Source organism: Lutra lutra, chromosome 9 (genome assembly GCF_902655055.1).
Source record: "Lutra lutra chromosome 9, mLutLut1.2, whole genome shotgun sequence".
Lineage (NCBI taxonomy): Eukaryota > Metazoa > Chordata > Mammalia > Carnivora > Mustelidae > Lutra > Lutra lutra.
In genome coordinates, this window is record NC_062286.1 from 143,575,132 (window position 1) to 143,601,383 (window position 26,252).

At 61.6% G+C, this 26,252-nt stretch overlaps 2 protein-coding genes across 10 annotated transcripts in view; one reads left to right on the plus strand and one right to left on the minus strand.

The window, feature by feature from the left end:
• Nucleotides 1-7,255: 7,255 nt before the first annotated feature.
• STMN3 (stathmin 3) lies at nucleotides 7,256-19,627 on the minus strand. Of its 3 annotated transcripts, XM_047746141.1 has the most exons (7): nucleotides 18,315-19,496; nucleotides 17,955-18,217; nucleotides 17,577-17,677; nucleotides 10,298-10,393; nucleotides 9,850-10,025; nucleotides 8,356-8,547; nucleotides 7,256-7,626 (listed from the first exon to the last, which is right to left on the minus strand). In XM_047746141.1, the coding sequence occupies exons 2-7, from the start codon at nucleotides 18,017-18,019 to the stop codon at nucleotides 7,567-7,569; spliced, it is 690 nt and encodes a 229-aa protein (XP_047602097.1). In that variant the 5' UTR covers nucleotides 18,020-18,217; nucleotides 18,315-19,496; the 3' UTR covers nucleotides 7,256-7,566. The 3 variants fall into 3 exon arrangements, with proteins under 3 accessions (XP_047602097.1, XP_047602099.1, XP_047602098.1); XM_047746142.1 differs by lacking the exons at nucleotides 7,256-7,626; nucleotides 8,356-8,547 and adding an exon at nucleotides 8,850-9,197 and having other exon boundaries at nucleotides 18,315-19,627; XM_047746143.1 differs by lacking the exons at nucleotides 17,577-17,677; nucleotides 17,955-18,217; nucleotides 18,315-19,496 and adding an exon at nucleotides 11,663-11,799.
• A 235-nt stretch (nucleotides 19,628-19,862) lies between these two features.
• RTEL1 (regulator of telomere elongation helicase 1) overlaps nucleotides 19,863-26,252 on the plus strand; it is a 30,972-nt gene continuing 24,582 nt past the window's right edge. For 4 of the 7 annotated variants that reach the window (XM_047746113.1, XM_047746118.1, XM_047746120.1 and 1 more), the window contains exons 1-6: nucleotides 19,863-20,013; nucleotides 20,664-20,918; nucleotides 21,919-22,114; nucleotides 22,408-22,501; nucleotides 23,098-23,179; nucleotides 23,393-23,453. In XM_047746113.1, coding sequence (XP_047602069.1) covers nucleotides 20,817-20,918; nucleotides 21,919-22,114; nucleotides 22,408-22,501; nucleotides 23,098-23,179; nucleotides 23,393-23,453 — 535 coding nt within the window. In that variant the 5' untranslated portion in view covers nucleotides 19,863-20,013; nucleotides 20,664-20,816. Of the gene's footprint in view, nucleotides 20,014-20,198; nucleotides 20,419-20,663; nucleotides 20,919-21,918; nucleotides 22,115-22,407; nucleotides 22,502-23,097; nucleotides 23,180-23,392; nucleotides 23,454-26,252 lie in introns of those variants that run through there. The other 3 variants (XM_047746117.1, XM_047746119.1, XM_047746114.1) reach the window with 2 other exon arrangements.

Sequence of the window (26,252 nt, forward strand, 5' to 3'; positions counted from 1 at the left end):
CTGGTCCGATCCTGCGGCCGGCGGGGCTCCCTTCTCGCCGGGGCGCGCGCCGGCCGCCGCCCGGCCACCCGGCCCCCGGGCTCGTCCACGCTGGAGTTAAGTCGGGGTCAGCTCCTCCGCCCCCGCCGAGCGGTCGGAGACCCCGGAGGTGGGGCCCGGAGCTCTGAGCGCCGCGCGCCCCGCTCCTCGCGGGATATTTAATTACAGGTCAAGTCCTCGAGGTCCCGGCAGCAAGAAGGGGCGCGTCCCTCGGGGGGTGCGGAGCGTCCTTGGCTTGGGAGCCGCTGGAGCCGTCCCTGCTGCTCGACGGAAGGTGCGCTGGGAGGCCGCACGGGGCTGCTTGTGGACCTTCGTCCGCCCGGTCTGCGGCTCCGGGCCTGAGGACCGCGGGGCGGGGTACAGCCTCGGGTCCGCCTGTGCGGGGTCTCCCTCCCTGCGCGCCCCGGGTGGGGGCTGGGGAAGCGGGAGGACCGTGTCGGGAACCTGGGTTCACGCTCGGCAGGAAGATCGCTTTCCAAGCGGATTCACCGCACTGATGTTAGAGCGCGTTCTGTTTCCGGTCACTTAGCGTGAACTTAGACCAGAGATGGGAAGAGAGTAAACTGTTCTTTTTAAGGTTGGACTGTGGGGCGCCTGGGTGGCTCCGTCCGTAAGCATGTGACTTTAGCTCAGGGCGCGATCCCAGGGTCCTGGAATGAAGCCCTGGTGTGGGCTGCCTGCTCGGCGGGGAGCCTGCTTCTCCATCTCCCTTGGCCCCTGCTCTCTTTCTCTCAAATAAGTAAATAAAATATTTTTAAAAAAGATTAAACTCTTGAGCATGTGTCAGTGCTGCTGTTTTATTGTCTGGTAAATACGAGAATGGCTGTGCATGGCCCGTGTCTCTACTTGCCATTTATCCCATGTTCTTCAGGTGATGCCCATAGAGTCGAAAGGACAGGGCCCAGAAGGGCACCGGTGGCAGAGACCAGGCCTTGTGGCACAAAAGAGTGCACACAACCCACTGTGTCTGCACGTGTCTGCACAGCTGCCTTCCGCTGTGGCCACCAGTCCCGGACTCTGCGGGGTCCTGACTACCTGGTCTCTGTTTGCAGTGCTGTGTGACCTCCACCTGTTTCTGTCCTGGGACCTCAGGCCCAGCATCGGAACATGTGCTCCCCTCTTCTGTCTGCCAGAGAACCAAGTTACAGCCAGCTCTGCTTGGCGGACGGGATGGATCAGTTTGTCCTGGGGGCGGGGATGGTGACTTCTCCCCAAGAACACCCACGCGAGAGGCAGCGCACCCCGCGCTCCCAAGAGGAGGGGAGCTTTTGCTCTTGGTTTGTCACAAAGGAAAGGAAATCACACTGTCCTGCAGGTCACTGACATCAGACCTTCTCCTGACAATGAGAGGCCATAGGACTGTGAGTGTCATCCAGGCCAAGGATGCTGTGGTGTCGCCATGGCCCACCATCTCCCGGGCTCTGCTTCAGGCAGCCCCTGACCAGAGAGGAAGCAAGATAAAAGCAGGCCCCAGGTCCGTAGCAATCGCTTTACCTACCCCGGGGCTTCCCGAGCCCCAGCAGGTGCAGGCCCGGGCGGTGGGAGGCGCGGCAGGAGAGGGTGCCTGCGAGGGGAGCTGCAGAGCCACGCGCACTGCATGCTCTGCACTGCCCGGGTTCGCACCATGTCAAGCTTTGGTTTAATTTTTTTTTTTTTTAAGATTTTATTCACTTATTTGACAGGCAGAGATCACAAGGAAGCAGAGAGAGAGGGGGAAGCAGGCTCCCCGCTGAGCAGTGAGCCGAGCCCGATGCGGGGCTCCATCCCAGGACCCTGAGATCATGACCTGAGCCGAAGGCAGAGGCTTAACCCACTGAGCCACCCAGACACCCCGGGTGTATCATTTTAGACGAATTGCTATTGTTTTCATTTCTGAGTTTTAATTCCTAATGTGGTAAATGTCCATCTGTATAATCCACATAAGCCAAAAGTTTATGAAACCAAAAAGTGGGCGACGTTTTCTCAAAAGCCCCAGTACATCCATAAAATAGATGACGGATGACCACACAGCCATCAAAGCCATGCTTACGACGTGGGAGAAATGCCAGCGCGTCACTGTGCGCAGTTCTCGGAGGTTTGCAGGGTTCCCTCGGCACTGCTGGCGGGCGGATCCTCTCCGCAGGAAGGGAGCTCTGGCGAACCACAGTTCTTCTCTTTGTACTTTGCAGTGACGGCGTGAACACGGATTACATGTATAACCAGAAAGGAATCTTAATGTCATAACAATAATGTCTACCCTGTTTTCCTCGTAGTGGACTTTTTTTAAAGATTTTATTTATTTATTTATTTGACAGAGAGAGAGATCACAAGCAGGCAGAGGAGCAGGCAGAGAGAGAAGAGGAAGCAGGTCCCCAATGAGCAGAGAGCCCGAAGCAGTGCTCCATCCCAGGACCCCAAGACCATGACCCGAGCGGAAGGCAGAGGCCCAACCCACTGAGCCAGCCATGTGCCCCCATAGTGGACATCTTGAAGGTTAACATTATAAAGTGCCTTGAAAACTCATAAATCACTGTGAGTGCATAATGTCTTACAGACTCCCACTCTCATGGGAGGCTGTGCTTCTGAATCAACAACATTCTCTAGAGTGAGGAGCACTTGTAGTAAGAACTCGCTAAAATGCTGAATACATGAATAAATGTGTGAATGTTTTAAAGTTAACTATTCGGGGTGCCTGGCTAGCTCAGTTCGTGGGGTGTGGGACTCTTAAACTCAGGGTCCTAAGTCCAAGCCCCACATTGGGTGTAGAGAGGACTTCAAAAAAATAAAGCTGTGAGTTACATATCTACAACTTCTGTTTTTGTTTGAATTGTATCCCCCAAAGGTACATTGACGTCTCAATTCCCAGTAACTCAGAATGTGACCCTATTTGGAAATCGGGTTGTTGCAGGTGTGATGAACTAAAATGAGGCCATATTGGCTTGGGGGGCCCGAATCCAGTGACTGGTGTCCCACAGAGACAGACACACAAAAAGAGGGGGCGGCATGTGACCACAGAGATTGACATGACACATGCATAGCCAAGGGACGCCAAAGATTGCAAGTGTCTCGCTCTGCCTCCCCATCCCAGGGAGGACCCCTGCTGCGTGAAGGAGAGCAAAGCTTGTCACAGCACCAGTCGCCTGGGTGAGCGTCCAGACACTTGTGCCCACCGCGTCCCAGCATTGGAGTCGCCAAGGAAAGCGAGATGCAATTACGTGCTGACACAGCAACTTTACTCATGCAAGGAAGAGACACACACGGTCTGCTAGGGCAGCTGGTCCCTGAGCACATACCCCTCCGGCGCTGTAGTGGGAAGACCCAAACCCCAGAGTCTGGAGTACTGAAAGTGGGGGGCATACCTGAGGGTGCTCACCCAAGCAGGACAACAGATCACTCACTGAGCTTACAGCAGGGAAGGATGTCTGGTACAAGTTCTGTGGGCTCCTTATTTGTTGGAAACTAGGGTTCCAGACCCAAAGCCCATTCTTTTTTTTTTTTTAAGATTTTATTTATTTGTTTGACAGAGAGAGAGAGAGAGATCGAGATCACAAGCCCAAAGCCCATTCTTAAGTGTTTTTGTTTGTGGTGGAAAGACTGCCTTTCCCAACAGCCAGAGTTAGGAGAGGCCAGGATGACCCTCTGGCCCAGGCTTCAGAGGAGGCATGGCCTTGTGACACCTCAATTTGGGGCTTCCAGCCTCAGATTGGTGAGAGATGGAGTTTCTGATGCTCTCGGCCCCCAGTGCGGTGCTGTTGCAGCAGTCCCCGGACACTGCTGTGGACCGGAACTAGCTGAAGGTCTTCGGGAAAGAGAGAAAACCGAGGTCTGTGCTGCCCTGTTCCACCCCAGCTTCTGCAGCATCCGCTGAGCTTGCCGGGCAGGAAGAGAGTGAGCAGCTGCGGGAGGCCCCGTGTGGACACACGGCTTTCTGGGCTACCATCTTGCCTGTGTTGCTAGACACTGTATTTTGGGACATTGGCCTGCTGCAGCCCCCGGACACTGAGTGAACACCAGCTGTGCCCAGAACACACAGGGTCACTCAAGGCGTCCCGTTGGCTGTGGTTTTGATGCACACGGGTTCTCTACGTCCCTCCACTTCACAGGTGGCGTCTGACTCTGCCAGGACAGGCTCTTCCCTGGGGGGCACTCCTGACACAGAGAATGTGTGGGACTCTGCCTGAGAGGAGTTCATGCAGCTGCCCCCATCCCTCTCTAATGGCTCACCCTCGGGGGCCAGCGGTCATGGGCTGAGGACGCCCACGCAGCCCTGGGAGGACCTGAGGTCACCTGCTGACTCCGTGTGAGTGAGTTGACTTGAGGACCCTCCACCCCAGTCTGGCCCTGGCGGGACCAGAGCCTCAGCCAATGTCCCAACTGCAACCTTGGGGGAGTCCCTGAGCCAGACAGCCCAGCTCCTGAAGTGGTGAGACGCCGCTGCTTCAGGTCACTTGTGACACACTGCAGATAGCTAATACAGGATTGACTCCCCAGAAGGACTCCCATCTTTGTTTTTTGTTGTTTGTTGTGGTTGTTACGAAAAGCATGATCTGTCTGTGAAGGATTCCCCATCCTTGCCTGAAGTCAGAGGCTCCATGCGGTGACTGTTACAAATGCCATCTGCCCCGTAATGCCTGCTTGGGTCCCCTAAGAGTTGAGAAGCCTGGCCTGTGATCAGCTTGGTCCTCTGGGAATGCCAGGCTGTGTTTCTGTATGTGGCATGTGTCTGAACACCCAGAAGAGCGGCACACAGAACTCACGCCTCATAAAAATACGCTCAACACACTCGCTTTCTCTCCTCCCTTTCTTCCGGCTGTTCCTCTTACTGGTTTCCAAGGTCTCTGTCTCCTGGGCGGCTGTGTGTCCCAGATTCTGACTTTCTCACCTCTCCCTGGGCAGGGGAAGGAGGAAATATGGTGAGAGATCCTTGGAGCCTGGGGGAGTATGCCTGCCCCCGGAGAGGTCGGTGAGTGTGGGGGAGAGGTGAGGGGTCTCTCTGGATCCTGGGGAGCAGGCACCACCTATCTGGGACCTGGACCTGAGGCCCATGTGGATGCCTGAGCATAGCCTGCTTGGACATCTAACAAACGTGCCTGCTCCCTAGCAGAGGGGTCCCTGCTGGGCACCCCAAGTGGCTGTTTGGCCTTATGGTACAGGCAGACCACCAGTGTGACTCAGGATGTCTGCTTACTCTCTTTGCCACTCTAGGTCTCCACCTCCGGGCCGGATTTGTGTCTGTGAATGATCAACTGCCCAGTGGGAGCCACAGAGCCACGGGGTGCACCCTAGCGGCCTGCTCAGACCGCTAGGACCCACTCCACATCCGAGCAAGACCCACACGGCACGCAGTGAGAAGGACAAGCCTCAGATGTCAGACCCTCACGTGTCCTCCAAAGCAGCAGCCTGAGGCCTGGAGCCCAGGCCAGCAGGAACGCCCGGCCCTGGGGAGAGCTGAGCGTGGGCCCCACCTGCCCCCTCCCTCACACCCCCACTGTCTCCTGGTGTTCCAGAAAGGAAAACAGACTTGTGTGTCATATACACACTCATTCCTCAAGGCCTCCATCAGCATTAGAACTACCAGCAGTTGTGGTAAGAACACACGTGACAACTGGCTTCAGTCCAGAGCTCTGTGTGTCACATACCTGCACTGGCCAAGAGTAGCCCTTCAGCCCGTTCTGACCCACAGATGCAGAATGCTCGCGGGGACGGTTCAGCCACTTCTTACACACAGGTTTCGGGTTTTTGTCTTTAATCGTTCATTTGATTTCACTGAAGTTCGCTTTCATACGTGGATGAGATGGGTACATATCACACTAGGCTTCCCCTATGAGAGAGCTGCCACTGCAGAGAGAAATCCAGCCCTCCGCTCTCTTTCCACGTCCCTTTCTGAGTCCCGCAGGAGCCACGTGGGGGACAGTGGGGTTCCAATCCTGGCTTGTCCTTCCCCTGGAGACTGTGGGTGGGACAGGGAGAGTGGGCATGGGTCCCTGCCTCCCCAAAGCCTGTTGTAGCGGCCAGCACCCAGCTGTGCTTTCTGGCTGGGCCCTGGCAGTCCACCAGCATGGGCTTCCATAGGATGGAGGCTGGGGGCACCGGGGGGGGGGTGGCCACCCACCTGGCTTCTAAAGCCCTGGCTCTGGGTCCTTGCAGTCTGTCCCTCATGCTTCCCACCCAGAGGACGGTCAGCAGGGACCCTGCCCTCAGTCCTCAGCTGTGGAGTGGGGCTGCCACAGAGGATGGGGCACAAGGATTGGACACCACCCTCATGGGCAGCAGGTGACAGTCCTCAAAGGCCAGCACTAGGAATCTGGAGAGTGCCCTAGTCTGACGGAGGAAAAGGAGCCCAGTCCGGGAAGGTGTTGGCAGGAAAGGCCTAGTGCCAGAGAGGGCCACAGGTCAAGAATGTCAAGGAGGGACTAGGTAGAAGGTGGCTTGGGAACCCTGCCCCCCACCATCTGAGGCTGCAAGCAGCTGGTCCCCTACGCCCCCCAGCCCCCACCATCTGCTCCCAGAGGGGCACTTGCAGCTACCACTCACTCAGACCTAGCCACACCTGTCCAGAGCTGAGCCTGAAAGCCCCATGGCCCAGAGCATCATGGGAGCATTTTTTTTTTATTTTTTTTATTATTATTTTTTTTAACCGGGGTTAGGGCACAGAAAGGGACCAAGACTCCAAAGGGCTCTAAAGACGGGGTCCTCCAAGGATCCGTAAATTCTACGGGGAGGAGAGGAATGGTGATGGAGGAGGGCCTTCCTCACATCAGTACTGGGCCAGAGGCTCTTAGGAGCTGAGCACTCCTGGGAGGAGGGTCCACCAAGGGGTGTCTGTGCAGCCCACAATCCTCTAGACCATGGCCACTGGCTCATGGATCCCTGGTGGAGAATGCCCGCTCCCCTGAAGACTCCGGCTGGGCCACATCCCACCCTCCCACTCCCCATTCCGGCCACAGGCAATGACTAAACCTCCCAGGCCAGTCCAAGCTGCCCACTGCAGGCCAGGTGGTCTCAGAGGACCCCTACGCACTAATTCCAAAGCATTCCACTGCACAGGTGGCTCCCACGACTGACCCAGAGGGCTTTCTTTCTTCCCCTGCCTGCTCCCATGTGCTCTGCCCCCTCCCACCGAAGGCCTGGCAGGCGGTGTCACCTTAGCCTGTCAGCGGCAGGGAGCTGGCTCAGAGGACATGCCCAAAGTACAAGGTGCTCACAGGACAAGCCAGCATAAGGACCCACATGTTCCTGCTACCACCACGGGATTTATTGAGGCTGTCACCACATCTAAGAGGGCCACCAACAGGGGACCCAGCCACTGCCTGGCCTGGTGCCTGAACCGAGGGACTGTGTGCCACGCCGTGGTGGCTCCTTGATGGAGAGCCTGTGCAGGACTGGACAGCTCGGAGCGGAAAGAGAAGCAGGAGCTGGGAGTGCAGGGGAGGGAGGGAGGGTGCAGGGACAAAAGTTGCATCTAGACAAAGTAGGACAAGACGAAACCAGAGCCCGCATGTGCTGATGTCGCCTCTCAGGATCCAGGCGCCTGTGGCCCACAGCCCCTTAGCCAGACATCTCCTCTCGCTGTTCCTTGTTCCTGCGTACCTCCGCTGCGTGCAGCTCCTGCGAGGACGGGTCGGGGTGAGTGGGCGGGGCCCTGCGTACGCGGAGCCGCCGGGGGCGGGGGGGGGGAGGGGCTGGCCTTTCCCCCACACCCAGGCTTCAGGGACCCTCCTAAGTGCGACCCACGAGGACACCTTAACGACCATGACGGAGGAGCAACAGAGAGCAGGGAGAGACCCACGTCCTCCTGAGTGCGGAGGCCGCCCCCAGTGCGGCAGGGGTCGCACCCAGACCAGAGGGAGAGCCGTGACTCCGGGGAGCTTCCTCCCGCAAGCTCTGGGTGCCCCGCCCCCGCCCCACAGGCACCAGCCTGGTCCCTCCCGGTGGGCTGCAGCCGAGGCCACGCCGAGGGGGCTCCGGCCGGGGCGGGGCCTCGCCTCACTCAGGGCTGCTCCCCGCAGGACCCGGAGCGGCCGGGCTGTTGGCGCGGCGGGAGGGCCCGCCAAGGAGGGGACTCCTAGGGCTGCCCTGGCCCCCCGCCTAACGCAGCGCCTCCCCTGTTCTAGCGCCAAGCCGCGTCTTTTGGGGCACTTCTGAAGCAGCGGCTCCCGGCCGTGTCCCCCCCACGGGACTGGACCCGGGCCTCCCGCGAGGCCCGACGCGTCCCCAGAGGCAGGCGGAGCCCCTCCTTCCTGCTGCCCGGGCACCGCCCCCTGCGTGAAGCCCCGCCCCTCGGGATCCGCCCCTCGGCCTTCGCCCCGCCCCTCCCCCATTCCGGCGCGCACGCACCTTCTCGCGCAGCCGCTCGCGCAGCGCCGCCAGGTGCGCCTCGCGGATCTCCTTGCTGAGCTCCATCTTGTAGTTGAGCTTCTCCTCGGCCTGGCGGCTGAAGTTGTTGTTCTCCTCCAGCGCCTTGTGCAGCACCTCGCGCTCGTGCTCGCGCCGCTCGGCCAACTGCTTCAGCACCTGCGCCTCCTGCGTCTGCGCGGGCGGACGGGGGCGCGCGTGGGCGGCGGCCGGGCCCCGGCCCCCTGCCCCCTGCCCCCGGCCGGCCCGGCCTCCCCGCGCGCGGTCAGGGCTCCGCCCAGTGCCCGTCACCCTGCCCTGCTGCCCGCCGGACGCGCGCCCTCCGGGAGCTCAGGTCTCCACGGCCCCGCCGACGGCCAGGGTGTTCACCGGGTCTCGGTTTGCCTGGACTTCTGGCCTTCGGCCCCGCAAGATCCGCGGGCGCGCCCGGAGAACCCCCAGCCCCAGACACACCGGAAGCTGCTCACCCTTTCCGTCCGTCCTCGGCCGGCGGAGCCGACCCTCCTGCTAGGCGGAGGGCGCCCGGCAGCGAGACAGGCTCTCGCCGCCCCGCCCCCCAAGCCCGGGGTGCGCTCAGGGAATGTTGGAGGAGCAAATTCAAAACTTAGGGGCCGTCACGGAACCCGCACGGCCTCCTCCTCGAATGTCTGCCCGCTGAGCACAAAGTAGGTGCTTGATCCGCACTGGGTCCTGAGTTCCCTGAGGTGTGGGGGCGGTGGGAGGGTCCCCAGGGCTGCTGGAGAAGGGACTAGTTGGAGCGAAGAGACTGGGACAGCCGGTGCTGCTGCACTGCCCACCCTACTGGAGGAGGGGGCGCCTGGAGCCCGGGGGAGAGGTGCGGGTCAGAGCGCAAGGGCTGTCCCCTCCTGCAGAAGGCTGCTGGGCCCACCCACATGCCAGTCACTGCTAGTTAACCCTAGGAGGCCTGGGTCGCCAGATTTCACTGGGACATGCTCTAAGGGATTTGGGGCCAGTACCCCTGCCCAGTGGGCTTGGACACCAGGACTACATGCTGAGAGTATTTTGTGTGTCCGTCTCCATGGGGCTGGTGTGAGGGGAAGGGACAGGGAGGGACCCTTCGGCCATGCCCCCCTTCTCCCAGGGGCCCTCTGAGCTCCCTGCAGGTGTGGGCTTGCAGCCCTCAACACATGAGAGTCCCTTTCTTCTCTACCCTGGAGATGGATGACAGCCCAGACTCACGTCCCAGGACCCCTTCCTGGCCATGGCCAAGGACACCCCCTCCAACAGTATCTGGTTCCTGTCCTCTCCAGCTGGCTGCCTTTGGGAACCCTTCACCTTCCTGTCCCTTCTGATTCCCCAAGTGGAGGTCCAGGGGAGCCATGACGCCCTCTCCACTCCAGGCCAACAGCCAAGCAGAGGCTTGGAGCATCCTGTGCCTTGGGAACCCTGTCTGTGCCAGTGACGCCTTCTGCCCAGCCACCTTGATCAGGATCTGGGGCCAGGGGGGGCCCTCACCTTCCTTCGTTCCTCAGCTGCTTCCAGCCGCTTCTGCAGCTCCTCCAGGGAGGTGTCCTTCCTCTTGGGGGGAGAGGAGAGCACTGGGCTCTCGGGGGACAGGTCAGAAGGGGACTTGAGGATGACCTCGAAGCTCTGGCCAGAGGCCCTCTTGTCCAGCTGCTTCACCTCCATGTCTGCAAGACCAGATGGGGCTTCAGGATTCTGAGGGGCCATGTTCCCAGTACACATCCAAATTGAGGGCTAAGGGAGGGAGCACGGCTGCTCATGTGGGACCCCCAGGCCTGAGCCCCCAAGTTTGCCTCTCATCAGGGGCTCCCTCTCCAGAAGCCAGCTGAGCTGAGGTGGGGGCGGGGTGGGTTGGAGAAGCCATGGGAGCAAAGAGCAAGGAAAGGAGGAGGCAGGCACTGACCAAGCAGGAGCAGACAGCAGCCCAGGGCACACTCACCCCCATACTGGTAGATGGTGTTGGGGTGCGGCTGTGAGTAGAAACAGGAGCAGATGAGCGACAGCACTGACAGTTCCTTCATCTTCTCCTTGTAGGCTGTGGGCATGAGGCTAGCATGAGAGGGCGCCATGGCCGCCTCCGGACCTTGCCTCCATGGCCGCCTCCCTCTTTTCCTCCCCAGTACGCCCCCATGCTGTGCCTCTCTGGAAGCCTGTGTATCTTGCTCCCTTTTCTGTTCTCTTGCCTCTCTACATCTCTCCTCTCCCTGTCCTAGAAGCTGACTTTGTTCCTGGCCACACCTTCCTGTGGGTTGTCCTGCATTGTTCTCCTAGTACCCCCCTTCTCCTCTTTTTTCTCTCTCTCTTTTAAAGATTTTATTTATTTGACAGAGAGAGATCACAAGCAGGCAGAGAGGCAGGCAGAGAGAGAGGAGGAAGCAGGCTCCCTGCTGAGCAGAGAGCCCGATGTGGGGCTCGATCCCAGGACCCTGAGATCATGACCTGAGCCGAAGGCAGAGGCTTCACCCACTGGGCCACCAGGTGCCCCTGCCACCTTTCCTCTCTTGGCACTTCTATCTCATTCCTCTACATCGCTGTGTGTTTGTCTGTCTGTGTTCATCCTCCTGTCTTCCTGGCTTGGTTCTCTCTCTCTCTCTCTTTCCATGTCTCTGTGACCCTTTGTCACTGTGCATTTTCCTGACCCACCCTCCCTGGCCCTCCTAGTACTTCTCCCTCCTTCCACCGCTTTCCCTCTCGCAGATATTAACCAGCACACTCACGACTGGGCCAGCACAGATGCAGGCAGCCCTTGGTCTGTACACTTGGGTGAAGCCATCACACTTCCTCCTGTGTGGCGTCCCCCCCCCCCCGCCCCGCCATCTACCCTGATAGCAGCATTGCAGCTATCCCAGGTCAAACCTGGCAGTCACCAGGCACACACTCGCTGTCCCTCTAGAGCCAAAGGGTGGGGAGCTGTCCGTTCAGCACCAAAGCCCGCCCTCTAGCCTTGCAGAGTCCCCACAACAGGTGCCCCCTGGTGCCCAACCAGAAAAGGAGGTAAGCTTGTCTGCTGAGGCCGTAAGCCCTGTCAGGTGAAGGGGAGAAGCCCACTGTCAGAATCGCAATAACTGAGCTATTTGTGGTCTACTCATGAAAAGCCAGGCCCCAGGTAGACACGCTGGCCCAGTGTCTCACTAATGTTTAACAGTCTTCAAGCCCAAGACCGTCCCTAGGCTCCACTGAGATGACACTGGGCCCAAGTGGCCAGGGTGACTTGCCCAAAGTTCCTCAAGTGGAATCCCAGGTGGTCTGTGTGCTTTACACCACTCCAACATGTCCTGGAGACTAGGAGACTCAGGGACCCATCCTCCCGCCTCCCTAGCTGGAGAAGCTGGTACAGGTCTCCAGAGGGACACTCCAGAGAGGGAGTCTGGCTTCCATGAAGTGGTCTTCCAAGGAGTAGACATGAATTCGGGCAAGAAAGTTCCTCATTGGGGCACCTGGGTGGCTCAGTCAGTAAAGCATCTTCCTTAGGCTCAGGTTGTGATCCTGGGGTCCTGGGATAGAGCTGCACATTGGGCTCCCTGCTCAGCGGGGAGTCTGCTTCTCCCTCTCCCTCTGCTGCTTCCACCCCACCCCAGGCTGTGCTCTCTAGCTTTGCTTGACTGAGAGAGCCAGAGAGCACAAGCAGTGGGGTGGGGGGCAGAGGGAGAGGGAGAAGCAGACTCCCCGCTGAGCAGGGAGCCCAATGTGGGGCTAGATCCCAGGTCCTGGGATCGTGACCTGAGATGAAGGCGGACACCTAACTGACCAAGCCACTCAGGTGCCCCTATAAATAAAGTCTTCAAAAAAACCTTCCTGATCAAATTTCACACAAAATAGTGTTTTAAATTGAGTTAATGTGAACTTGGGGAAAATGTTGTTGTAGAACAGCGCACAGGACAGAAATTACCAGGCCCTTGTCTGAGAGAGCAGCTCATGGCAAGCACGTTTCCTCACAACCAGAGGAGAGAATGATGGTATTTGATCTAAATGTCCTGATGACCCAGGCTCTTCAGGAGAGAGCCCAAGAGACGGTACAGGGAGCACAAAGGGATCCTGGGCCAGCAGCAAGAAGAGCCTTTAAGCGGTGGCGGGGGGCGCCTGGGGGGCTCAGTCATTAAGCGTCTGCCTTCGGCTTGGGTCATGATCCCAGGGTCTCGGGATCGAGCCCACGTTGGGCTCCCTGCTCAGCGGGAAGCCTGCTTCTCCCTCTCCCACTCCCCCTGCTTGTGTTTCCTCTCTCACTCCGTCTCTGTCAAATAAATAAATAAGATCTTTTGAAAAGGGGGCGGACATGGAGGGAAGCAGGCAGAGATCTACGCCTTGGTCACCAGCTTGGTCACCGGCTCCAGGAGGCTGGGAGGGAAGTGGGCCAGATGCGTGCGGCTTCAGAGGGGATTTTGGCTTCATTTTTTTTTTACAAGCATAATCTATTTGTGCATTACTTGTGCTATTAAAAGTTTATTTATTTATTTATTAGAATCATAGAGGGTTTTTAAAAATATTTTATTTATTTATTTGAGAGAGAGAGAGACAGTGAGAGAGAGAATGAGCGAGGAGAAGGTCAGAGGGAGAAGCAGACTCCCCGTGGAGCTGGGAGCCCGATGCGGGACTCGATCCCGGGACTCCAGGATCATGACCTGAGCCGAAGGCAGTCGCTTAACCAACTGAGCCACCCAGGCGCCCATAGAATCATAGAGGTTTTTAAAAGTTTTTTAAAGATTTTCTTTGAGAGAGAGAGATTGAGAGAACGAGTGGGGGGAGGGGCAGAGACAGAAGCAGGTTCCCCGCTGAGCAGGGAGCCCAAGGCAGGCTTGATTCCAGGACCCTGAGATCACAACCTGGCCCAAGGCAGACACTTCACCAAGGGAGCCCCCCAGGGGCCCTAAGAGGTCAGTTTAAAAAGGAGGCAGAGGCACAGCTCACACTACATGTGCTGGGGAGTTGGAGGGCGCAAGACCAGGCAAAAACAGCTCTTCCGAAGCAGCAGACCAGGAGGTATTTGGCCTTTGGAAAGAGAGCCCTGTGCTCAGAGGGAGGGGCAGGAGGGGAGAGAGAGGGGGTCTGGGTCGGGACGGGGGGCACACCTGGATCCTGGGAGAGGCCAGGAAGGAAGGGGCTTGGGCTAACCTCGCCACCACCCACCTCCCTGGCAACAGACACTGCCTCCCTGGCCTTCCAGGCAGCCCTTCCTCACCACATGTAGAAACCTCCAAATGGGTTTACCATGCAGCTTTACCAGCAGCTTGGGTTGGGGCCTCACAGCTGCTTCAGCTCCTCTCTGCCTTGAACCTGAAGTTTTCCCAGGAATGACCTGCACCTTCATTACAGAGGAAGAAGTCTGCAGGCACATGTCAGGGAGCTCCCTTCCAACCAGTCACCTCAGCATGAAGGGAGCCTGGTAGCAATTCAGGGGCAGGACGTGGAGCTTGGGCAGGTATGAGCACCACACTGTTAGGATAGAGGGGAGAAGGATGGTGGGTGCTGGAGACTGAAGTCAGAACTCTCTGAGGGCATGGACCAGCCCAGGGCACCAGTGTCCAGCTAGGAAGTGAGGGCCTGACTGTGTCCTGCAGGTGGTAGTGGGGTGTGACTCAGTGTCTGATGGTCATGGAGACTCCCCAGGCTGGTTTCTCCCGGGCTGATGGCCCATGAGGCCCTCCCTTCCCAGAAGACTCACCCTAAGTAGGCAAGTGGGAAGGGGCAGTCCCCCAGAAGGGGGAGCTTGGGAGTGAGACTTGCTGTGTGGTCTGGCTGCAGTTTGGAGGGGACTGGACAGCAGGTGGGGACATTGGCAAGTTTGCAGAGAGTTAACAAGGGGAAGCCCACACATGGGGCTGCAGAGCAGGGCTGGGCCCAGCAGCTCCTTACACAGGAAGTTGGTTATACCTGTGTCCTCAGAGCTGGAGGGGCTTAAAGGTTAGGTCTCATCCCAGAGGGAAGAGGTTGAGGCTCAGACCGATCCAGGCCCTTCTCCGTAGACAGAGCTCAAGCCCCTCCACAGCTTGGAGGCTGTTCCTCCCTCTCACCAGGACCTGCCTCTTCCTTTCCCATCACTGACTTTGGAGAGTTATTAAAAGCAAATCTCTGGCATGAACTGGATTCCTTTCATCTTCCTCTTCCTCTTTGTATTAAATATTAAATACGCAAAAATGCACATTGGCTTTCTGGATGCTTAGATCCTCGGTGAGCATGAGTTAGAAGGCACCCAGTTGGCCTACAGTGGAATGGTAACCATAACAGGGCATCCACGAGGTGGGCACATTCCATCCAGACTCCCAACTGACCCTCAAGACCAGCCAGCCCTTGTCCGAGTCATTTCTACTGAGGAAAGAGAGAAAGAGAGAGACAGTGTGTCAGAGAGCAAGGAGCCTGCTCAGAGTCACACAGCATGACAGGATGGGAGCCTGGTCATGAGCCCCAGCCTCTGACTACACTTCCCGATTGGGCGTCTCATGGTGGTGGGGGTGGGAGGGTGTTTATCGAGAACTGGGAGGGCAGGGCACCCATAGACGCCCACTCATCCCTAGAAGGGTCTTGGAGGGTGCTGCTAGTTGCTTCCTGACAGATGGAGCTCACTGCCACCCAGGCTACCCCTCTCACTAGTCAGACTCCCAGCACAGCAGAGCTCGCCGGCAGATCCACCTCTCTGGGGAGGAAATCCTGGGAAATGTGGCTGCAGGAGTGACGCTGCCTGGTATGGACTGGGCATCCAGCTCTTGTGAGGCACTGGGCCAAGCACCTTTCCTGAAATACCTTGTTCATTTCTCAGAATGGGGGGGTGCCGCCACGTTCACCCCATCTACACGAGGCCCTGAGAACTTAGGTAGCAGGGCCAAGCCCTCTCAGCTCAACAGAGCTGCATAAGGAGACAAAAGCGTGTGCAGTGCTGAGTGTCTGGGAAGGACACCGAGAGACGGTCACATCCCCCCAGCTGAGTCCCAGTGACATCGCCCGACAGCAGACGCTCAAGGGAAAGGTGGTGGGAAAGTCAACAGAGGAAGAGAAAGCTGAGGTCAATCTTGTGGTGACTACAAGGTCATAGTGGACGATGGGTCTTCCCTTGGAAACCCTTCCCCAGTCCCCAAGACCAAACGAAGCCCACCAGTGGGGCAGACATGCCACTGAGGCACGCAGCACCAGGGGCTGCTCCAATCAGAGACATTTGTTAACACAGAAGTCATAGCTGGGATTCACTTAAACTGATTTTGGCCACAATTACCGGTCTGCTCACCCACCTATGAAACTGTAATGAAGGTGAGCACAGGCATACACAGGTGGGCTGTACTCTATCCGGGGCGGCCCCAATGGTAAAACAGGAAAGGCCCATCCCTGCGTGACTCTGGCCAGGGGCAATTCTCCAGCTGGCTCCCGGCACATCTGTGAGGCAGCGGCCGTGCTGGACGACACTGACTGCACTTATGGTTTCCCTTTTCACGTCAACAGCAACCTGGACACCCAGAAAAATCCTGGGACCAAGCATGGGTCAGCAGTGCCCCAAAGCCAGGCAAATGAGGGCTCGTGTAAGGGGGCTCTGAGGTCAGAGCACTTGTGCCCACTCTGGTGGCCATCAGCACTGTGATTTCGGCTGCACCATTTCACCGCCTAATTGTCTGCTTCCCTGTCAGATGGAGGGCAGGAATGAGACCCACTGAGTAAGGCTTTTACTAGAGAGAAAAGGCTGAGGGCATCTCCCACCAGTGGCTGATCATTGTCCCCCACTGGGGCACAGACCCTGAGCCAGGGCCCAAAGTCCCGCCTCAGTGGGGACCTGGGCTAGCACTCCGGCCGTGGGAAGGACAGACCACCTCAGATCCTGCCCAAAGCTGAGCCCAGTATTTCTGGGGAGATCAACAGGAGAGGACAAAGGGCAGACGAAGGCCAGGTTGACAAGCCCCTCACGGGCTGCACGCAGGAGGGGTGTGGGCAGTGACGCACGTGGCCCCTCCTAGACAAGAGCAGAAGTCACTTGGGGCCTGGAATCCGGAGGGCCTAAGAAGCTGGTCAGGGCAGGGCACTTATGAGTGCATGCAGCTCTGCCAACCGTGTGTCCACTCCAGAGAGAATCCGGCTAGCTAGGGAGAGGGGACCCCCAGAAGGGAGAGGAGGGTGGGCTGGGAGTGGAGTTCTGGGTCCAGGAGGAAATGGGGTAGAGGTGGGGGAGCCATTGCCCAGATGTCCCTGGCTACTGGCAGTGCAGTGATGCGGTTGGTCCCTGGGGCAGCCAGACAGGGCAGAGTGCTCCTGGGGGGAGCAAGCCCCACGTCCTCCCGTCCAGGGTCCCCTGCAGCTCTCTCGCAGCCAGTAACTGCCCTGTGTCCACCCCTCCATGAGCGGCACTGAAGCCAGCCGGAAGGGAGGGAGGAGGGTCGCAGCTTTGGGTGCAGGGGATCCGCAGCTTGGGAGGCGGGGCGGTGGGGGAGGGAGGGACAGACCCCTCCTTGCTGGGAGGGCTCGAAAACTGCAGCGGCCCTCCTCTATCCAAACCCCGTTGCGCGTAGGGCGGTGGCTTTTTCGACCAGAGCAGTTGGCACCATGTCGCAGAGAGCGGTCTCCAAGCACGCAGCAGCGAGGCGGAGTGGGGGGGACAACCTCACTAGACGCGGGTGCGGCTCCACTCCCTCCACGCTGGGTTTCTCCTCCCCTGCCCTTGCACAGCGTCCCTCCAGCCCCCAGGGCACTCCGTTGGCGCAGACAGGGCCTGGCCCGCCAGCCCTGGGCTAGGGCTCGGTCGGGCTCCTGCAAAGGATCCCACCCTCCTGCCTCCCACCCTCGTGAAGGCGAGGTCTGACCAGGGTCTGCGGTAGACAGGCGCCTCAGGGGACGCTGTCTGCACCCCGCCCCCCGCCGGGAGCACCCACCCGGGGGTACGGACCCACCCACACCAGGGCCCTCGGAGCCACCCTGCCACAGTAGCGCCTGGCCTGGCACAGCGGCCATGGAAGGGGCAATGCACCCTCACCCAGGGTGCTCACTTGGGCGCAGCCCCCGCCCACTGGCCCACGCCGGCTGCCCCTGCGCAGCAATCCTTGCCCCGGGGTACCAGGTGTTCCCAACCCGTTGGCCCTGAACCCCAGCTCCTGTGGGTTTGGCCGGGCCGCGCCCCGCACCCTTGCAGAGCGTGAGGTCTGAGATGTGAAAACAGAGTCCGCCACCGTCCCCGGCTTCAGGCGAGGTGAGACAATGGCCTCAGCTCAGACCCAGCGCTGCCCCAGGAGATCCGCGTCCCCGACGCCTACCGGACAGGGTGCTGGCCATGGTGCTGGCGGCGGCGGCGGCTGCGGAAGGCCTAGGAGGCTCGGGCGGCGGCTGGAGCTGCAGTCGGGCGAATGCTGCAGTGCTGGGGAGGGGAGGGAGCGAGGGAGGGCGGAGGCGGGCACGGAGAGGGAGAGGGGGAGGGGGGAGAGCGAGAGCTAGAGAGAGCGAGAGCGAGAGTGTGTGTATGAGAGAGAGAGAGACAGAGCGAGCCGGTGCGCCTGAGCAAGAGTGTGTGTGACGACTGGCTGGCTGTGGTAGGGGCTTGCAGCCGTCAGAGGGAGGTGAGGGTGGGAGGGCAGAGACCAGCTTGGGACATAAGGTCGGACACTGCAGCCCATGCCCATCCACTCCCTGCTTACCTCTTGGACTCGCTGCCCCAGTTTGGCTTTGTGCAGGCTTGGGGGTATGGGGAGACATGCCCCATTCCCCAGGGCTGGCACGGCAGGAGAGGAGAGGCCCCCACATCAGGCTGGGGCTGGAGAGCTCTTCATTAAAGGCTCTGAAGCCTGGGAGGTGTGTTCTGTGTGCCCAGGTCCATGCTGAGGGGAAAGCATGTCATAGACAGGAGGGTAGGAACTGGTCGGGAAGGCCTCCAAGGAGCACCCCAAAGAACGAGTCAATTCTGGGGCAGAAAAAGATGATAAATGAGACGGTGAGGCCTAGGACAAACGCTTTGAAGTGAGATAGAGATGAGTTTCAACCCCAGCTCTGAGACCCACTTGCTGTGCGATTGGGAGCATGTTTCTGACTTCTCGGTGGCTCTGTTTCTCGTGGGTAAGATACAGCCATAATGCCAGTCTCCAGGTGAAGAGAGATACAGTTGGTGAGTGTGTGGGGGTCATGACTCCCTCCTCTCTGGGCCTAGAGATCAGGTTGATATCCCCCAAGGGAGAGCTTTGCAGATGGTGGGCCCTTTTCCTGCAGTGACCCTCTCGTCTCACTCTGGCCTTGGGAAGTGAAACGGATAGAGTGTCATTTCCATTTAAGGGACAGAGCCACAGAGGTCAAGAGAAACGCTTGCCCCGTAAGCAACTAAGTCCTTGGGCCAAGAGTAAAACTGGGAAACCTCAGCAGCCTGCAGAGGGGCGAGGGAGGCCCAGAAAGGGGCCAGACACGGACAGACCTGAGGGTCAGAGTCCAGCTGGAGCAGGCCAGCAGATGTGAACGTCCGGGGGCGCACAGGGCGGGCGTGGGGCTGGTTGACATCTGTTGTGTGGCCCACACAGTGCCTGCCGCACCACAGGTAACGCACAGGCCTACAAGAACAGACTCAATCCGGATTTGTTGACTCCACCGAGATCTGTGTCTGCTGAGCCGGGCTGCTTATGGCCGGCCTCGGTGTCCACTTCCTCTCACCTTTCACACTTGGGCTCAGTACGTGGCCTTTATAAGCTAGAATTTATGGCAGGCTGGGCCGTCCCACACGTGAGGGTGGCCAGGCAGCGCGTGCCTCAGCTGCGCCACTCGGGGACCTCAGCTCCGGCTCTGACCCCAGTGGCCCCCAGTCTCTGGGTCCTGCCTTATCTTCCTCCGCCTTCTGTGCTCTTAGAAGGCGGCTGCCGGGGAGGCGAGGGGCGCAACTCCTGGCTTTGGGAAGGCCGCTGGCCACCCACCCGTCCTTTTGTGAAGTGGCGTCGGTGAGAGGACGCATCTCGGGGCCATTCGGGGGACAAGCGTGTCCACGCCTGCACGCGGGCGCCGGAGCAGCCGGCCCTCAGCAAGCGTGTGGCCAATTGGGCTCGCCGGGTCTGCGACAGACCCGGTCTCCGGCGGCGCGGGCGGTGAGGAGGCCGCCGGCCAGCCCGGGCCCCCCTCGCACGCGCAGCAGACAGGGCACGGGGTCGGACCGGCTGCGCCAGGGTCCTTAGACGGGCACCGCCCTCGGGAGCGGCGCAGACGGCGGACGCTGCCCGCGACCGCCGCAGACGCTGCCCGCGGGACGCCGGGCGGACGGGCGGCGGGGCGGGAAGGGCGCGGCCGCTCGCCGGCCGAGCAGCCATTCGCGGGGGAGGCGGAACGGGAACCCCGGGAACCGCCCCCGCAGGCTTGCGCCGTCCTCTGGGCAACCCGGGGACCTGGCCCGGGGCGGGGCGTGGATCGCAGGCTCCCGCGGCCGCGGCGTCGGGGGAGGAGACGGCTCGCAGCTCGGGTTTCCGCCCGCGGGGTCGGGGTCCGCGGGAGGGGCGGGGTGCGGCCCGGAACCGAGCGCGCGGGCCCTCTGCTGCGGAACGGTTTCCGCCGGGAACCACGCGCCGCGGACCGGAACTGGGGGCGGAAGTGCAGCGCGTTCAGGGACCACGGCCCGTCTTAGCCCGCCCAGTCCGAGCCGGCTGGCGGCGACGGGGACGCAGTGGCCCCGGCTGAACTGGGGAACATTCCTGGGCGGCCCCGGCGGCGGAAGGCTGTCCGCGGAGATAAGTGAGTCGTGAGTCGCAGAGACTCCGGAACTGGCTCTTTCATCCGCGCGCGCCTCCCTGAACTGTAGCTCCCGGCAGACCCCGCGCCGCCTCGGGCCCGCGCGCCGGTCTCTCTGCCGCGCTGCATTCTGGGGCCGGTGGTTTTCCAGTGCCCGTGGGTGGGGCCCCGCGCTCCGCGGAGCGGGTCTCCGGGCGGGGGTCCCGGCGCGGGGGCGGGGGGCCTCCCAGAGGGGCAGGGATCCGGGGGTCCGGGTATCCGGGCGGGACGGCGTCCCGGCCGAGCGTGGGACGGGGGTCCCGGCCGAGCGGGGTGGAGGGGCCGTCAGTGTTCGGGTGAACTGTCCGCTGGCCCCGGGGCCCAGGGCGCGCCAGGCCGGGGATCTGACCTGTCGAAGCTCTGGTGCAGGTAAGCGAATTGCTGCCCCAGAGCGCGTGGGGCTGTGCACGCCTCGCCTCGAGCAGGAAGGAGCCGCGTGGGGCCGGAGAGCAAGGCGGGTCCTCCTGTAGGTTCTTCCTGTCCTCAGACCCCCCAGGTTAGGGTGTCACAGGCTTGCCCTCCGACCTCGTTCGCGGCGGGACTGCCTGACTGGTGGCGTGGCCTGGTACTCGGGAAAGGCTGCCCACAGGCTTGTCCCCATCTCTGTGCCATAGGGCTTCCTGGGGACAGTGGCATGTCGCAGAGCCGTGGGCTGGCGTCACTTACCTGCAGTGGCTGAGATTCCCAGGTGTTCGGAGGAGATTTTGTCTCCCACTCGCACAGCCCGTGTGCCAGCAGCCTCTGTGCCCTCCTGCGAACAGGCCAGCATGCCCAAGATAGCCCTGAGGGGTGTGACCGTGGATTTCCCTTTCCAGCCGTACAAGTGCCAGGAGGAGTACATGAGCAAGGTCCTGGAGTGTCTGCAGAAGGTATGGCTGCGGGCGGCCGCGTTGGTGCCCTGGGAGTGGGTCTGTGCGGGCAGAGCTTCCGCGACGTCCTCACGGGGTCACTCCCGCTGAGCCCCGTGGGTCACAGGCCTCCTTCCGGACACGGGACTGGTCACAAATGGCACCGGTGTTCTAGGAGAGATGACGGACAAGTAGAACAGCTCTTGGCTGAAGAAGAGTTGGGGGCCGTAGGCCTGGGAGCACCTTGAGGGTCTCTCTGAGGAGGTGGCGTTTGAGCCGAGGCCGAGTGTGGGGGGCAGCCAGCCGTTTGAGGGCGGAGTAGTGTTTGCACGTGGAGGGCTAGCCGGTGCCTAATCCTCATTTTGGAAGGTCTGTAAAGCTCAGGAATGTGCCGGAAGGCAGCAGGAGTGCAGGTAGCTCTCCGTGGCTTCCTTAGTGTGTCGTGTTGTGCCCCGATGGAGCTCCCAGTGCCCGCCGGCTGACTCTGCAGCGGGGCTCCCAGCTGCTGTGTGCGCATGGACTGGACTCCTGCAGGGAGGAGCCCAGTGCCTGTTCCTGGGAGCCGGCAGCACAGTCTGGCCGGTCCACCCCTGTGTCTCCCCAGGCTGCTCAGGCTCCCGCGTGGGGTGCACGTAGGTCATCAGGTTCCGCGCGGTGGAACTTTATGACCGAAGTTACAGAACAACACTGTGTTGGCAGCCGCCGGACTGGCGGCTCACGGTACGTTAGGCTGAGAAACACAGTTGCGTTCTGGGTAACGCTGCGCACATCGTCCGCTAACCGGTGCGGAATCCGCCCGTAGCCGCTGGCTTTCGGGTGAGCGTGGAAGCGTGTCACGTTGCCCACCCTTCCGCAGGCCTTGTGCCCCGTCGGGTGGGCTCAGCCTGAGCAGAGCTGTCCCTCTGCTGGGCTCAGCCTGAGCAGAGCTGTCCCTCTGCTGGGCCGCCGGCCTGGTCTCGGCGGGCCGCACAGTCTGCAGTGCTCCCTGCTTCCCCGTGACCTCGTTGCTGACCCCATTCAGAGAGTCAACGGCATCCTGGAGAGCCCCACCGGCACCGGGAAGACGCTGTGCCTGCTCTGCAGCGCGCTGGCCTGGCGGGAGCACCTCCGCGACGCCGTTTCGGCCCGCAGGATTGCTGAGAGCGCGCCCGGGGAGCTCTTCCTCGATCACACCTTGTCGTCCTGGGGGGCTGCCACTTCAGATGGAGACACCCCAGGTGAGGCTCCCTTCAGCCCCTCTGGGTCTCCCCAGAGAGGCAGCAAAGGGATAGAGAGGGCTGGTGAGGCTGTGGCGCAGAGCTCCGCGAGGGGCCTTGTAGCCGTGACATTCTACCTCAGCGGGGGCGGTGCGCCTGGGGGCAAGCCCTGTGGCCAAGCTAGAACTCCGCAGAAAGCCCCTGAGCTCGCTCCCCGGACAGGGCTGAGTGAGCCCAGCGCCCCCGGGTCCACGGCACACCAGAGTGTCGTCCCGTGGTGCCGTGACCCGCGCTGCTTCCTTACGTCCGGGCAGCTTGCTACGCGGACATCCCGAAGATCGTTTACGCTTCCAGGACCCACTCGCAGCTCACTCAGGCTGTCGGCGAGCTTCGGAACACGTCCTACCGGTGGGTCAGGCGCCGCTCGCCCCTGCCTCTGACTTATGGGGGGTTGGCCTTGACGAGCTGGTTTGATGGTGGCGTTCTGCCTGGAGCCCCTCTGGACTGCAGAGCCCCCTGCGCTCCGCTGCAGCCCGCCGTACCGCGTGAGGTCAGGCTGTCCGTGCCGCCCCGCTGCGCCAACCTTGGCTTAGCGCTCCGAGCCCCTGGAAGGCGATGTGGTGTCACCTGTGGGTGTGGGTCCATGTGGCGGGCATGTGATGGGAAAGGAGGCGCTGCTTCGTCCTGGGGCCTGGCAGAGCTGTAGGAGTCCTGGGGTTCTGTGCCAGCCTCCTGTACGGGGGCACGGAGTCAGCGGGGTCTCCTCCCGTCTGCCCTTTTCCCCCACCCCATCTCCTTGCTCAGTCTGGGCCATGCAGTGGAGAAAGTGCCTCCCAAGCCTGGGGCCCGCTATGGCCACGGCCCCTCCCTCAGGCTACCTGGTGCAGGTGTGAGCCCCATCTCCCGGCACTCCCCGTGGGTCCCACACGCCCACGTTCATGCTGCTAGATGCACCGGGGCTCTTGCTCCCTGGTCCTCAGACCCCATCATCTGTCTTCTGCCAGGCCTAGGGTGTGCGTGCTGGGCTCCCGGGAGCAGCTGTGCATCCACCCCGAGGTGAGGAAGCAGGAGAGCAGCCACATGCAGGTGGGTTTCTGGCGCGCGCTGTTCTCTCTGGTTCTTCTGGAGCCCTTGCCTCTGCGCCCTGGGGAGGGCCCGGTGAAGAGCTGGTGGGGGCCGGAGCAGGGCACAGTCGCCGCATGCCGGGCAGCACTGCCGGCGGCCTGTCCCGTGGCTGGCCCAGCGCTCTGCCCTTCCTTGGCCATCGTGCTAGCTGGGGCTGCTTCCTTTATGTCCCAGATTCACTTGTGCCGGAAGAAGGTAGCAAGTCGTTCCTGTCATTTCTACAACAACACAGAAGGTAAGGGGTCCGGGAGGCCACTCCTGCCGGTTGGTCTGCATACAGCCAGGAGGGCTTGGAGTGTGTGCTGCCTCCTAGACCTTGTGGCCTGCTGGCTCTCCGCTTTGGGGCTCCAGACTGGCCCCATCGGTTCAGCGAGGTGAGGGGGTGAGTGGGGTGGTGCTGGGCACCGTCTCTGGACCGTGGACCCGTGCTGGATCGTGTACAGAAAGGCCAGGGCAGGGAAGGCTGCCGTCTCAGAGGGGCCTCCTGGCCAGGCCAGCCTCGCCGCTGTCTGGGAGCGTGGATTTCGGGGGTTCTCCATCCTGAGAGGTGGGGCTCTCCGGGCCTAAACTGTCTGTGCCAACAGGAGGGTTGGTGCTGAGCAGCTCCTCCCCGCCGGGAGTCTGGAATCCGGGCGCCCGCCAGCCAGGGGTGCCCACATGACCGGCCCCAGCAGACGCCCTGGGCGCTGGGCGTCTGGCGAGCTTCCCGGGAGACAGCATTTCACACGTGGTCTCAGCCCTTTCTGGGGCAGATGGCCGGGAGGGGTTCTGGAAGCTGTGCCTGGTCTTCTGGACCCCTCCACAGGCTTTTCCCTTTACCGATTTGCCGTGTGTTTTTGGGGTGCGACAGGGCACAGCATGGGTGCGGCTCTCCCTGAGTCCGGGCAGTCCGCCCGCCTTTGGTGCTGTGGGAGGACAGCCTCTCCTGGAGGTGGCTGAGGTGACCGGCCCGGGGTTGTGATGACAGCTGGCCCTGGCGTAGCTTGATGTGTGTGGCCACCGGTGCCCACGGCCTTTGATTCCTGCTGTGCACCTTCCTTCGGCCCAGAGTGGAGGGCTGGCCCCCCTTGCCTCCCCGTCTGTGGGGTCTTACCTTTCCATCGCGCGGCTGCCCCCGCGTCTGAAGGTCCACTGGAGCCAGAAGCCCCATTGGGGCACTTCTCTGGGCTATGGTCTCTCCGTCTCCTAGCACAGCCGTGGCTCTATGGCTCAGGCTTGTGCTTTGGTGGGGTTGGGGTTCCCTCCTCCTTGCCTCAGGGCTGGGACTCAGATCCTGGCCAGGAGTGACAGAGGCCCTAGGGCACTCCCAGGGCCCTAATGCTGGGGTCTGCGGTGCCCAGCATGCCAGGGCCATGTCTGCTCCCAGTAAGCTTGGACTCTCACCTCCCAGCAATAGGGAGGTGAGGGCCCTGTCCCTGGAGCTCTCTGCTCACCGCTTTCTTGCTGGCTGTGGTGTTTGGTCTGGTGGCACCGGGAACCCTTGGCACAGCAGTGACGAGTACATGGGAAGCACCGGGGGCCGGCCTGGCCCACAGTGACCCTGCACGAGGGCAGCTGCCAACCGCTGTGGCCTGGTGGTGGCTCGTGCCCCGCTCCCGGAGGCTGCTGGCTGAGTTGCTCTGCTTTGCTGTTTGTGTGAGGCCTGTGGGTATCAGGATGGCTCCAAGGCGTTTTCCCCCTTGCTTTGTCCTCCTTCTGTCCTCCATCTGTCCCCTGCTCTCCCAGCCTGGTCCCACTGTCGCATAGGCCTTCGGGTCTTGCCTCTGCTGCTCAGTAGAGTCCTTTTTGCCCCGTTGTGGCTGTCTCTGTCCACATTCTTGACAAAGGGGTGGGTTGCAGGTACCCTATCCCCCCTTCCCGGAGCCTTTGAGCAACACTCGCTGGGAACTGCCCCATCCCCTTTCCACAGCTCTCTGCAGCTCAGCTCTAAGCTCTCCAGCCCTCATCTGCAGTGCGGTTCATCCGCCGCCCCACCCAGGCACAGCCCCCATCCCGCACCGCCTCACCCCGCACCGCCTCACACCCGCACCGCCTCACACCCGCTCCGCCTCACTCCCGCTCCGCCCCACCCAGGCACAGCCCCCCTCCCGCACCGCCTCACCCCGCACCGCCCCACACCCGCACCGCCTCACACCCGCTCCGCCTCACTCCCGCTCCGCCTCACACAGGCACAGCCCCCCTCCCGCACCGCCTCACACCCGCACCGCCCCACACCCGCACCGCCCCACACCCGCACCGCCCCACACCCGCACCGCCCCACACCCGCACCGCCTCACACCCGCTCCGCCTCACACCCGCACCGCCTCACATCCGCTCCGCCCCACACAGGCACAGCCCCCCTCCCGCACCGCCTCACACTCGCACCGCCTCACACCCGCTCCGCCTCACACCCGCTCCGCCTCACACCCGCTCCGCCTCACACCCGCACCGCCCCACACAGGCACAGCCCCCCTCCCGCACCGCCCCACACCCGCACCGCCTCACACCCGCTCCGCCTCACACCCGCTCCGCCTCACACAGGCACAGCCCCCCTCCCGCACAGCCTCACACCCGCACCGCCTCACACCCGCTCCGCCTCACACCCGCTCCGCCCCACACAGGCACAGCCCCCCTCCCGCACCGCCTCACACTCGCACCGCCTCACACCTGCTCCGCCTCACACCCGCTCCGCCTCACACAGGCACAGCCCCCCTCCCGCACCGCCCCACACCCGCACCGCCTCACACCCGCTCCGCCTCACACCCGCTCCAGTCACACAGGCACAGCCCCCCTCCCGCACCGCCCCACACCCGCACCGCCTCACACCCGCACCGCCTCACACCCGCTCCGCCTCACTCCCGCTCCGCCTCACACAGGCACAGCCCCCCTCCCGCACCGCCTCACACTCGCACCGCCCCACACCCGCACCGCCCCACACCCGCACCGCCCCACACCCGCACCGCCTCACACCCGCTCCGCCTCACACCCGCACCGCCTCACATCCGCTCCGCCCCACACAGGCACAGCCCCCCTCCCGCACCGCCTCACACTCGCA